A 13024-nucleotide genomic window follows, 5' to 3' on the forward strand; every position below is an offset into this window, starting at 1 on the left:
TGTTTTAGAAAAGGTTCCAAAACTAGAGATTTTTCACACAGGAATTACATTTCCAGGTTTCTGCTGTACCACATATAGAGCACAGGGAATCATTTAGTGAATGTGAATCACCCTTAAGTGTACCCCACTTTTCATGTTCACATGTATCTTTTAAAAGAACAACTGAAAATAATGATACTCTTAGAGACATTAATGGGTGTGAACCTACCACTTCTCAGTAATTAAGTTTAAGATGATGTTAATAATTATACCATCTAAGTAAATTTTCACTTCAACTTCTTTCTTCATTGTTTCCTCTACCTTACCCTTCTTTTGTTAAGTCTTAATAACTTGCCAAAATATAACTGGAATAAAGTAGGATTAAAAGTGCTTTAACTTCCAATGCATAATGAAACTTGTAAAAACCTGCAGGTACAAAAAAGTGCATGAGAAAAATGAATATGCTGTCAGACACATCATAATTGTTTCCCAACAGGTCCGTTCAAGTTGACAATTATAAAAATTGAATACAGAACTTTAAAAAGTTAGTTGTAAAAATGTCTATTTTAAGTGTCTATTACTGGGAGCAGATTGAGATAGAATAGTTTTGAACACTGACCGTGACATTCTTTATACATTGCTAGTGCAAAATTCTGATAGACATCTTCTGCAAATGCCCAAGAAGAAATATAATCACTTTAAAAACTCTTTTATTATGAACACAGAAAGTTTGGAAACTTTGGAAATATGGATATAAAGGTTCTATTTTTTGGAAATCATCTGGGTATACTACACAGACAATAGAAACATACATTTCAGAAAATATCTATATTCACATATATATGAATGTAAACATGTAACCATATATTAAAAGGATACATATATATATAAGTTATGCTGAAAATTTTTTGACATAGGGAAAGATGCAAAAGAGGACAGTCTCAGACTTTAAGAAAATATCTGTAGATACTCACAATATGCAAAAGTTTTAACACATCCACAAACCTGTAAAAGACAACAATAAAAGAAATGTTTTAAATGAGCCAATGGGGAAATAAATGGTCTTCTGAATTATAAACTGAATACCTACACCTTCTCTGAGCTCATAATCTCCTTGGCAATATGATGGACTTTACTCTTCATTCCAGTATCTTCATCCTGTGGACAAGAGTGCATTAACAAAGCATGAACTCATAAAAGAATAATGAAGATCAGCTTTGAGCTAGTCAGATTTAAATTCAAGCTCTGATACTTATAGGTTTCTGATCTGAACACATTTCATACTATATAACATCTCGAATGGAAACATGGAAAACTAGATGCAGTTACTAAAGCATAATACAGGAAGAGCTGAGAGCAATCGGTGATCCTCACCGTTAACAGCATTGGACTATTACAGCACTGGACTGATCGACTGCCCTGAGGAGCCTGAGCCTTGGTAGAGCACAAGCCAATGGTTCAAAACTGAAAAGTCACATTCTGCAGGAGAAATGACTCCTACAGATATAACATAAACATGAGTTCTTCCCAATATCTAACCTAGGAATTCTTCCACTACCCTGAATTTCTTTTCAATATCTGCTGGTAATCATGGCATCTCCTCACAAAGATTCACTGCTAAACAAATACCCAGATATATCTACCCCTCCCTTCAAGATTTAACAAATCCCAAACATTCTGCAATATCTGGTTTAAAATATTTCATAAGGGGCGTCTGGGTGGCTCAGTCGTTAAGCGTCTGCCTTCCACTCAGGTCATGATCCCAGGGTCCTGGGATCGAGCCCCACATCGGGCTCCCTGCTCAGTGGAAAGCCTGCTTCTCCCTCTCTCACTTCCCTTGCTTGTGTTCCTTCTCTCGCTGTGTCTCTCTGTCAAATAAATAAATAAAATTTAAAAAAAAATTTCATGAAACAAATTGTTATGTATAATGTTAAAGTCTCCCTCCCCCTCCAAGAGTAAATACTAATCTTGCAGTGTGTATTTATCCCTTCCATGTTTTCATATTTTAGTTCAGAAGAACTTAAATATGATATAAAAAAATCCTAACCCTTCCATCAGAAGGGCAAAAAATATTCAAGGTAGGCTATGAAACCAACTACTTACAAAAATAATCTTTAAAGTGCAGTTATTAATTTAGAATGCATTAATACTGCATTCTAGTTAGCCTAGGATATTTTGCCTTGCTACTTGACCTTAGCTCCCAAACTCTATCTTTAGAGGAACAATTAGATAGATGAATTTGATCTCCATCCCCATCATTATTCTGCTCTTCTAAGACAGGTTATTAAATGACTGTGACCAACAGACTGGATAAGTTTTGCTCAACTGAGCAAGATGCATAAGATACTCAGCTCCATTCACCAGCTAACATTCCTCAGGAAGTAGTCTTAAGCACAGTGTGATCTTGCAGACCATGTATCAGTCATGTGCTAATAACCATGACTGTGTACACACACTCACACACACACACACACACACACGGATAATTGTTACTTTGAAAAATTTAGCCAAGTCATTGCTTTCCTATTATAATGGGTTTCAGCGCCTGGGTGGCTCAGTCGGTTAAGTGGCTGCCTTCGGCTCAGGTCATGATCCCAGGGTCCTGGGATCCGAGCCCCGCATCGGGCTCCCTGCTCAGCAGAAAGCCTGCTTCTCCCTTTCCCTCTGCCTGCCGCTCTGCCTACTTGTGCTATCTGTCAAATAAATAAACTTAAAAAAATCTTAAAAAAGGGCACCTGGGTGGCTCAGTTGGTTAGGCGACTGCCTTCGGCTCAGGTCATGATCCTGGAGTCCCGGGATCGAGTCCCACATCGGGCTCCCTGCTCAGCGGGGGGTCTGCTTCTCCCTCTGACCCTCTTCCCTCTCGTGCTCTCTCTCATTCTCTCTCTCTCAAATAAATAAATAAAATCTTTAAAAAAAAAAAAATGAAAAACAGGGGGCACCTGCCTGGCTCAGTCAGCAGATCATGAGACTCCTGATCTCTGGGTTGTGGGTTTGAGCCCCACATTGGGTGCAGAGATTACTTAAAAATAAAAACTAAAAAATCTCTAAAAAAATATGAAAAAGAAAACTAAACCACTGAAAGAACTAAAACCTTAACTCAGCACTCTTATTTTCAAATGATGTGAGGTCCCGTAAAGGTCAAGAGATGCTCTTAGCAGCAGCTTTAAAGAAACCTTGGTACAGGGGTGCCTGGGTGGCTTAGTCAGTTAAGCGTCTGCCTTTGGCTGAGATCATGATCCCAGGGTCCTGGGACTGAGCCCAGTGTCAGGCTCCCTGCTCAGCGGGAAGTCTGCTTCTCCCTCTCCCCCCCTCCACTTGTGCTAATAAATAAAATCTTAAAAAAAAGAAAAAAGAAACCTAGGTACACTATAGACTTGAAGCATTTGACTAGCAGAGCCACCTAAAATGTGCACCATCTTTATACAATGATTTCAAGTAGGTGTACTTTATTTTTGGCATCTCCCTTTTATTTCCTTTTCTCTTTTTAAAGATTTATTTATTATTTGAGAGAGAGAGCACGCACGCAAGCAAGCTTGGAGGAGGGTGCAGTGCACAGAGAGGGACAGAATCTCAAGCAGACTCTGCACTGAGTGTGGAGCCCAATACGGACCCTGGGATCATGACCTGAGCCAAAACCAAGAGTTCAATGCTTAACCGACTAAGCCACCCAGGCGCCCCTTCTTTCTTCCTTTTATAACTCTGTGCTGTTAAGTCTCTACTCCAAACATATTTTTCCTCTTTAGGACCTTGCTCTGAACTGTGTGATGACTCCTAATAAATGTTAGCCCAGGCAGATATCATGCTTCTGTTCCAGCAAGGGACAAAAGTACTTTAACTCAGAAACACAATTACAGTGGGCCTGACATTCCTTATCCATAAAATGAAAATGCTGAACCAACTTTAAAATCTTAAGATTCAAACATTCAGTGTCTCAGGTGTGGCATGGCAAGTCGGTGAGAAAGAGGGTGGCGGCGATTCAGAGGCAGCTCTGGAGCTCGTGACTAAGAAGTATGTGTTTCCTTTCTAGAAGCTGAGATTGTAAACTTTGTGGGGGGAATGAGGAGTACTGGCATAAAGACAGACATGTAGATCAATGGGAAAAAACTGAGGGAAGCAAGCCCTTAAATTTTGTCAATGGATTCTTGACAAAGTTGTCAAGGCAATTTAATGGAAGAAAGGATTTTGTTTTTCAACAAAAGGTTGAAAATTACTGGACCAATTAGATATCCATAAGCAAAAAGATGAGTTTATAAGCTAACTGATACCACATAATTAAAAATGTATCCTGGACTTAAATGTAGGAGCTAAAACTCTAAAACTTCTAGAAGAAAACCTTTGTGACCCCGTATAGGGTAACAGTTTTTAGATATAACACCAAAGGCATGACCCATAAAAGAAAAAAACACACCGATAAACTGAACTTCAGAAAATTAAAACTTTTAGGCTCAAAAAGACACCATAAAGAAATAAAAAGATAAGCCATAGGTGGTAAAAAAAAAAAAAATACATGCAAACATGGTTCTGTGTCCAGTATATGTAAGATGTGAATAGACATTTCATTAAATATATAAGAATAGCAAATAACTTCATGAAAAGATGCTCAATATAATCAGTCATCAGGGAAATGCACATTAAAACCACAGGGGGATTCCACTTCATACCCACAGAATGGGATTAAAAAAAATCAGAAAATAGTGGGGTGCCTGGCTGGCTCAGGCAGAAGAGCATGCAACTCTTGATCTTGGGGTCATGGGTTCTAAATTACTAAATTACTAGATACTGAAGTACTAGATTACTAGAAAAATAAATAAACTTAAAAAAAAATCAGAAAATAGCAGGTGTTGGTAAGGATGTAGATAAAATGGAATCTTTATCTATTGCTGGGGGAAATGGGAGCCTTTATTCATATATTGTGATTGGAAGTTTTAGCTGTCTTCTAATACCACTAAAGGCAGAATTTGCATTTCTTATCCACCTTGTTATTCTGAAATCATTCCAGGAGGAAGAAGTGACCACCATCCTCACACCATCATTTAAAAATCTATAGTAACTGACTATCCATCATTTGATAGCAAGGTTAGTAAGAGAAAACGGCTCTACCCTCAGCTGATTCATTGCCCTACAGTTAAATGTGAAAACATTACTGGATCATTAGAACCTCCAGGCTGTTCTTAAATTTCAGATTCCCATTGAACTGTCTTGGAAATTCTGATTGTGTAGGTCTGAGATGGGGCAGGAAAGTGGCTGTCATAAGATGAAATTAAGGACAAATTTTTAAAAAGCCCCAGCCTTCAAGAAGAGAATAAGGAGAGCATACCAAATACAAATTTAACTATATATATAACTATGAAATGTGCTGACATCTTGAAGGAGTGAGAGATTATAACAGGCAGCAGTGTGTAATTCACAAAGAATAAAGCATCCGATGCTCTTCTGTCACTCCTTAAGCAAGTCATCAAGTGTCTGCATACTAGATACTATAGATACCCATTCATCAAAGTCAGAAACCTGGACTCCTTTCTTCTCCACCTTCTATGATCACAACTGAGTCCTCAAGTCCGGATAATTTATCCTTCTGAATGTTTCCTTAAAGCTTCATTGATCCTTACCTCTTCTTTAATACTGCCTCTTTGGTTCTTGCCTACGCTACTGCAGGAACCTAAGTAGTTTCCTTGGCTCTAGATTTTACCCCACTGCAATCCAGTCTCTACACTGCCACCAAAGTGATAGTTCTAAAATGCAAATACAATCACCTTAGTTCTCAGGTTGAAACACATTAGCAACTCCCTATCACCTACGGGCAACAAAGACCCAAGTTTCCTTTGCCATGTATCTGAGACACTCTATAGTATGTCTAGTTATATTCACTAGTCCCTTCTTGCTCCCCAACATTATTGTCTCTCCTCCAGCCACACTGGAATCACCTTGCAACTCCAAGTGTGCTGTGCCCTCCATGTCTGTCCCTATATGCCTTTCCTGCTTTCACTTCCCTCCTTATCACTTCTCCCCTCCCCAAAGGTTTCTGCCTGTCATATTCTGACTTATCCTTTAAGATGGCACTCAAAGGTTTTCTCCTTTATGAAAGGCTCCCTTGATATTCTCTCCCCACCACTGTCACAAGACAAATTATTCTCTTATTCATGTAGTATTTACATAACTTAATCCGGTGGATTGTGTTTATTTGCTGATATGTTTAATTGCCTCTAGTTTAGGACCTTATTTACCCTGTATCCTTCTGTACATAGCACAATGCCTGGTCCACTGTGCAAATGATATGCATGAATAAGCAAATGTGTACAAGGGTGGCTGTCACCTTCTCAGAATCTAAGAATGGAGCACACTGCTTTTGAATATATATTGAGTAACATGAAAATGTAATTAAAAAAAACTAATAGGTCATTATAGACATTTTATCATGTAAAAAAAAAAGGTAGGGGGTTGGCCTAGGATTAAGGCCTTCTGTGATTCTAAAATTCTAGGAGTCTATGTATTCTATTATCTACTTTACCTTTTAAACTAGGACAACTACAGAGCTATCGAGGGGTAGTAACTACTAGAAAATTATTCAATGAATTACAATCATTTTCAAAGTAGAAAGTCAAAGATAACTAAAAAAAACCAGAAAAAATAAAAAGTTCTGAATTATCTTCACTTGTAAGAACAATGACTTATTCTGACCCAAGTCAAACAGTGATGGAAAAATACACCCCACTGTAAAACCTCGAGAGGCCATATTTGGCATCTCAACATTTCAGTTAATGACAGTCCTCACTTAAATTACATCGCATTTCAAAGCAGATTGCCTGTTAAATAACTGCATCTCCCAGAAGTACCCTGCTGTGGAAGCTGAAACATTAGCCACAAATGAAATTACTTTGTGAAGATCATAAAATAAGTCAAACAAATTCCAAAACAGAACCTTTGATCTGAAACCCAGTTTTATGTCCTGATCGCTTGATGATAGCCCAGCTTTGTAAATTCTTAACTGTGTTCTCCTCTATTCATATTTGTTCACTACAAGTAAAATTCAGTGAAATTTATCCATTACTTTTTTTTTAAAGATCTTATTTATTTATCTGAGAGAAAGAGAGAGAGAGAAAGCATGAGAGGGGAGAGTGTCAGAGGGAGAAGCAGACTCCCCACTGAGCTGGGAGCCTGATGCGGGACTCGATCCTGGGACTCTGGAATCATGACCTGAGCTGAAGGCAGTCGCTTAACCAACTGAGCCACCCAGGCGCCCCACTTTTTAATAGAATTCTTAAAAGGCCTCTGCTATGCTACTCAAGGGCTCTACTAAAAAAGCAAAAAACTGAACAACTAGATCTGCCTGAGAAACACCTTTATCATTAAATTATCCCAAAATGAGGTAGCACCATGATTAACCTCTAAAGGACAAAGTTCTCTTGGGTTTTCACCCCTCTCTTCCTAAGGGTGCATATCATATCAGCTATTTTACAAAGAAAATTTGGAAAAGAAAGAAGCAGGGAAGTCGATATGCAGGAAAGGTGAACAGTGGTGAATATTCTAACCATAATGAAGGAGAATGAACAGATCTTATTTTCAAATAACCATTAACTAAGCACTGAAAGTAAAGACTCGGGGCGCCTGGATGGCTCAGATGGTTAAGCGTCTGCCTTCGGCTCAGGTCATGATCCCAGGGTCCTGGGATTGAGCCCTGCATCGGGCTCCTGGCTCAGCGGGGAGCCGGCTTCTCCCTCTCCCTCTGCCCCCTGCTCGTGCTTTCTCTCTGTGTCTCAAATGAATAAATAAAATCTAAAAAAAAAAGACTCAAAAACATAAAACTAAAAACTTGGAACATGAAAAAATAGAGATTACCATGGCTATTCACTACCATCCCAAACATGTTCCATCAACATCCTTCAGGTTCTGTAACTTATCCCGAGTTATTAGATAGATTAGAGATAGATTTTGGTTAAAAAACCCAATTCAGGCGGCTCCAAGGCAAGTTACTTTACCTGTATAAAAAACTCCTTTTCTTCATGTAAAAAAAAGAATAGTATATATGTCATATATATATCCTAGCATGTTTTTAAAGATTAAGTGTAATACCTGCACCCACAGTACAAAGACAAGCATAGCCACACAGGTGTGGTACAATGTTAATATTCTTCCCCTTCCTGGTAGCCTGTTTATCTTTGCAGGAATATCTTTTTGAACATCTGTTTGCTCTCCCTTCACAAAGTTAGAACATGGGCCCAGTGGCACATATACTTTATTTTGTCCTACAGAGTCTGGCAATATCGTAAGGAGATGTTACTGGCATTGAGACACATTATCAGCTATGTGCTCATTATATGTCCATGGAATATGGCACCTGTTTTAGACTGATTCATGGCCTCCAAAAGATATTCTGAAGTCCTATCCTCCAGGGACCTCAGAATGTGACTTTTTTTGGAAATAGGGTTGTTGCAAATAAAATTAGTAAATTAAGATGAAGTCATACTGGACTAAGATGGGCCCCTAATCTGACTGGTGTCCTTTGAAGAAGAGAAGAGACACAGACATGCGTGAAGAAACACAACTAGTTTCTGTGCATTGACTTTATATCCTGCCACTTTGCTGGATTGCTGTATGAGGTCTAGCAATTTTGGGGTGGACTCTCGGGTTTTCTACATAGAGTATCATGTCATCTGCAAAGAGTGAGAGTTTGACGACTTCTTTGCTAATTTGGATGCATTTTATTTCTTTTTGTTGTCTGATTGCTGAGGCTAGGACTTCTAGTACTATGTTGAATAGCAGTGGTGATAGTGGAGGACATCCCTGCCGTGTTCCTGACCTTAGGGGGAAAGCTCTCAGTTTTTCCCCATTGAGAATGATACTCGTGGGCTTTTCATAGATGGTTCTTATGATACTGAAGTATGTACCGTACCCTCTACCTCTACACTATTTAGAGTTTAAATCAAGAAAGGATGCTGTACTTTGTCAAATGCTTTTTCTGTATCTATTGAGAGGATCATATGGTTCTTGTCCTTTCTTTTATTAACGTAGTATATCACATTGATTGATTTGTGGATGTTGAACCAAGCTTGCAGCCCAGGAATAAATCCCACTTGGTCACAATGAATAATCCTTTTAATGTACTGTTGGATCCTATTGGCTAGTATTTTGGTGAGAATTTTTGCATCCATGTTCATCAGGGATATTGGTCTGTAATTCTCCTTTTTGGTGGGGTCTTTGTCTGGTTTTGCGATCAAGGTAATGCTGGCCTCGTAGAAAAAGAGTTTGGAGTTTTCCTTCCATTTCTATTTTTTTGAAACAACTTCAGAAAAATAGGTATTAATTCTTCTTTAAATGTTTGGTAGAATTCCCCTGGGAAGCCATCTGGCCCTGGGCTCTTGTTTGTTGGGAAATTTTTTTATTACTGCCTCAATTTCCTTGCTGGTTATGGGTCTGTTAGGTTTTCTATTTCTTCCTGGTCCAGTTTTGGTAGTTTATAAGACTCTAGGAATGCATCCATTTCTTCCAGATTGCCTAATTTGTTGGCATATAGTTGCTCATAATATATCCGTATAATTGTATTTCTTCAGTGTTGGTTGTGATCTCTCCTCTTTCATTCATGATTTTATTTATTTGGGTCCTTTCTCTTTTCTTTTTGGTAAGTCTGGCCAGTTTATCAATCTTATTAATTCTTTCAAAAAATCAGCTCCTAGTTTCACTGATCTGTTCTACTGTTCTTTTGGTTTCTTTCTTTCTTTCTTTCTTTTTGGTTTCTATTCATTGATATCTGCTTTAATCTTTATTATTTCTCTTCTCCTGCTGGGTTTAGGCTTTATTTGCTGTTCTTACTCCAGCTCCTTCAGGTGTAAGGTTAGGTTGTGTATTTGAGACCTTTCTGTTTCTTGAGAAAGGCTTGGACTGCTATATAATTCCCTGAGGACCTTTGCTGCATCCCAAAGATTTTGAACAGTTGTGTTTTCATTTTCATGAAAATGTTTCCAAGAATTTTTTTTAAAGATTTTATTTATTTATTTGAGAGAGAGAAACAGCACAAGTGGAGGGGAAGGGCAGACAGAGAAGCAGACTCCCCGTTGAGCAGGGAGCCCAATGTGGGGCTCAATCCCAGGACCCTGAGATCATGACCTGAGCCAAAGGCAGATGCTCAATTGACTGAGACACCAAGATGCCCCAATGTTTCCATGAATTTTTAAAATTCTTCTTTAATTTCCTGGTTGACCCATTCATTCTTTAGTAGGATGCTCTTTAGCCTCCATGTATTTGAGTTCTTTCCAACTTTTCTCTTGTGATTGAGTTCCAGTTTCAAAGCATTGTGGTCAGAAAGTATGCAGGGAATGATCCCAATATTTGGGTACTGGTTGAGACCTGATTTGTGACCCAGGATGTGATCTATTCTGAAAAATGTTCCAGGTGCACTTGAGAAGAATATGTATTCTGTTGCTTTAGGATGGAATGTTCTGAATATATCTGTGAAGTACATCTGTTCCAGTGTGTCATTCAAAGCCTTTATTTCCCTGTTGATCATCTGCTTAGATAATCTGTCAATTGCAGTGAGGGGAGCGTTAAATTTAGTCCCCTACTAGTATTATATTATTGTCGATGTGTTTGATTTTGTTATTAATTGGCTGCTCCCACGTTAGGGGCATAAATATTTACAATTGTTAGATCTTCTTGTTGGATAGACCCTTTAATTATGATATAGTGTCCTTCCTCATCTCTTATTACAGTCTTTGGTTTCAAATCTAATTTGTCTGATAAAAGGATTGCCACCCCAGCTTTCTTTTGATGTCCATTAGCATGATAAATGGTTTTCCACTCCGTCACTTTCAATCTGGAGGTGTCTTTGGGTCTAAAACGAGTCTCTTGCAGACAGCATATTGATGGGTCTAGCTTTTTTATCCAATCTGATACCCTGTGTCTTTTGACTGGGGCATTTAGCCCATTTACATTCAGGGAAACTATTGAAATATATGAATTTAGTGCCACTGTATTGCCTGTAAGGTGACTGTTACTGTATATTTGTCTGTGTTCCTTTCTGGTCTGTACTACTACTCTCTTTACTTACAGGACCCCTTTGAATATTTCTTGTAGGGCTGGTTTGGTGAGCACAAATTCTTTTAGTTTCTGTTTGTCCTGGAAGCTTTTTATCACTCCTTCTATTTTGAATGACATCCTAGCTGGATAAAGTATTCTTGGCTGCATATTTTTCTCATTTAGCACCCTTACCCCATTTTTTAAATTGGGTTATTTCTTTATCTTGATTGAGTTCCTTATATATTTATGATATAAGTCCTTCATCAGAGATGTTTGCCAATATTTTCTCCTCCTGAGTTATCTTTTCATTTTCTTGATGGTACTATATGCAGCACAGAAGTTTTTAATTTTGATGATGTCCAATGTGGCTATTTTTCCCTCCCATCACTTATACTTTTGTTGTTGCATCAATGAAGCTTCTGACTACCCAAGGTCGTGAAGAGTTATCCCTTTATTTTGTTCAGCTCCTATACTATGTCTACAATCCATTTGAGTTAATTTTTGTGTAAGATAAAAGGAAGACGTCTACTTTATTCTTTGGCATGTGGATGTCCAATAGCCCCAGCACAATTTATTAACCCCTTGATTTCTTTAACTACATATTTTGACTTTTTGTATTATATTTTTTTGTTGTTACTTGAAATCTATTGTGAAATGAGATTGGTGTAAATAAAGTAATTGACTTAAAATAATTATTTGACCAAGGTCATATGCTTGGTAAGTGTCAGAGCCGGGACTGAACCACAGGTCTTAGGATGTCAAGTTTCATGTTTTTGTGAGAACACAATATTACCTTTCATGTAAATACGTTTTAGATTTATTCATCAAAGATAAGAAAAGGTAAGCTTGAAACTATATTTTGTTATACAAGGAATGACTGGAGATACTAAAGATTTTGCTTGCTTCTTTTTATATATGCCAATAATAACAGATAAAATCTGTTGAGCAATTTGTGTCAGAACTGTTTTAAACAGTGTATAACCTTGATCATCACAATAATCTCAGAAAACAAAAACAAGTGTCAAAAAAAAAAAAAAACAAGAAAAAAGAAAAACAAGTGTCTACCCTACTCCCTCCTCTTTTTACAGATGGGGAAGCTAAGGCACAAAGATGTTAAGTAAATTGCCCAAGATTACATAGTTAGTAAATGATAAGAACCCAGGCAATCCAGCCTCAAAGACTGCATTGTTGTTGTTGTTGTTCTTCTTTTTAAAGATTTTATTTATTTATTTGAGAAAGAGAAAGAGAGACAGTGAGCAAGCACGAGTAGGGGGAGGAGGAGAGGGAGAGGGAGAAGCAGACTCCTCACTGAGCAGGGAACTGATATGGGGCTCGACCCCAGGACCCTGAGATCATGACCTGAGCCGAAGGCAGACGAGCCACCCAGGCACCCCAAGACCATGTTCTTCTTAACCTCTTTGAAAGCAAGTTACTTAAGAGAAAAGCATTCACCAGGCTATGCTTAAATGGATCAGCAACCGTCTAGAAAGGGAGAGTTAGCTCTTTTAATTATTGCCACTGCTGTCTCAGGTGAACAGAGTAAGCTCATCAGGATGGCCAACAGCTCTAAAAGAGGGAAATTATTAATACACTACAATCAGGTATAAAAATATTAAATGTTGATGATTAAATGAAGAAATAATCTCATTTTGGGGCACCTGGGTGGATCAGTCATTAAGCGTCTGTCTTCGGCTCAGGTCATGATCCCAAGGTCCTGGGATCGAGCCCTGCATCGGGCTCAGTGGGAAGCCTGCTTCTCCCTCTCCCACTCCCCCTGCTTGTGTTCCCTCTCTCATTGTGTCTCTCTCTGTCAAATAAATAAATAAAATCTTCAAAAAAAAAAGAAATAATCTCATTTTAAAAACAGAAAAATAGGGGTGCCTTGGTGGCTCAGTCAGTTAAGCGTCTGCCTTCAGTTCAAGTCATGATCCCAGGGATTGAGCCCAGCATCAGGCTCCCTGTTTAGGTCTGCCCCTCCCCCTGCTTTCTCTCTCCCCCGCTCTAATAAGTAAAATCTTTAAAACAGAACAAA

At 38.4% G+C, this 13024-nt stretch overlaps 1 protein-coding gene across 2 annotated transcripts in view; it reads right to left on the bottom strand.

Annotated features, from left to right (window-relative positions):
- The window catches only part of FGD6 (FYVE, RhoGEF and PH domain containing 6), a 113834-nt gene that overhangs the window by 61168 nt on the left and 39642 nt on the right, over window positions 1-13024 (bottom strand). For both annotated transcript variants that reach the window (XM_006741853.3, XM_031037431.2), the window contains exons 4-5: window positions 1070-1137; window positions 954-984 (exon numbers count right to left, since the gene is read on the bottom strand). In XM_006741853.3, coding sequence (XP_006741916.1) covers window positions 954-984; window positions 1070-1137 — 99 coding nt within the window. The remainder of the gene's footprint in view (window positions 1-953; window positions 985-1069; window positions 1138-13024) is intronic.

The sequence above is a fragment of the Leptonychotes weddellii genome, chromosome 5, assembly GCF_054177405.1.
Source record: "Leptonychotes weddellii isolate Sample4059 chromosome 5, ASM5417740v2, whole genome shotgun sequence".
Taxonomy (NCBI): Eukaryota; Metazoa; Chordata; class Mammalia; order Carnivora; family Phocidae; genus Leptonychotes; species Leptonychotes weddellii.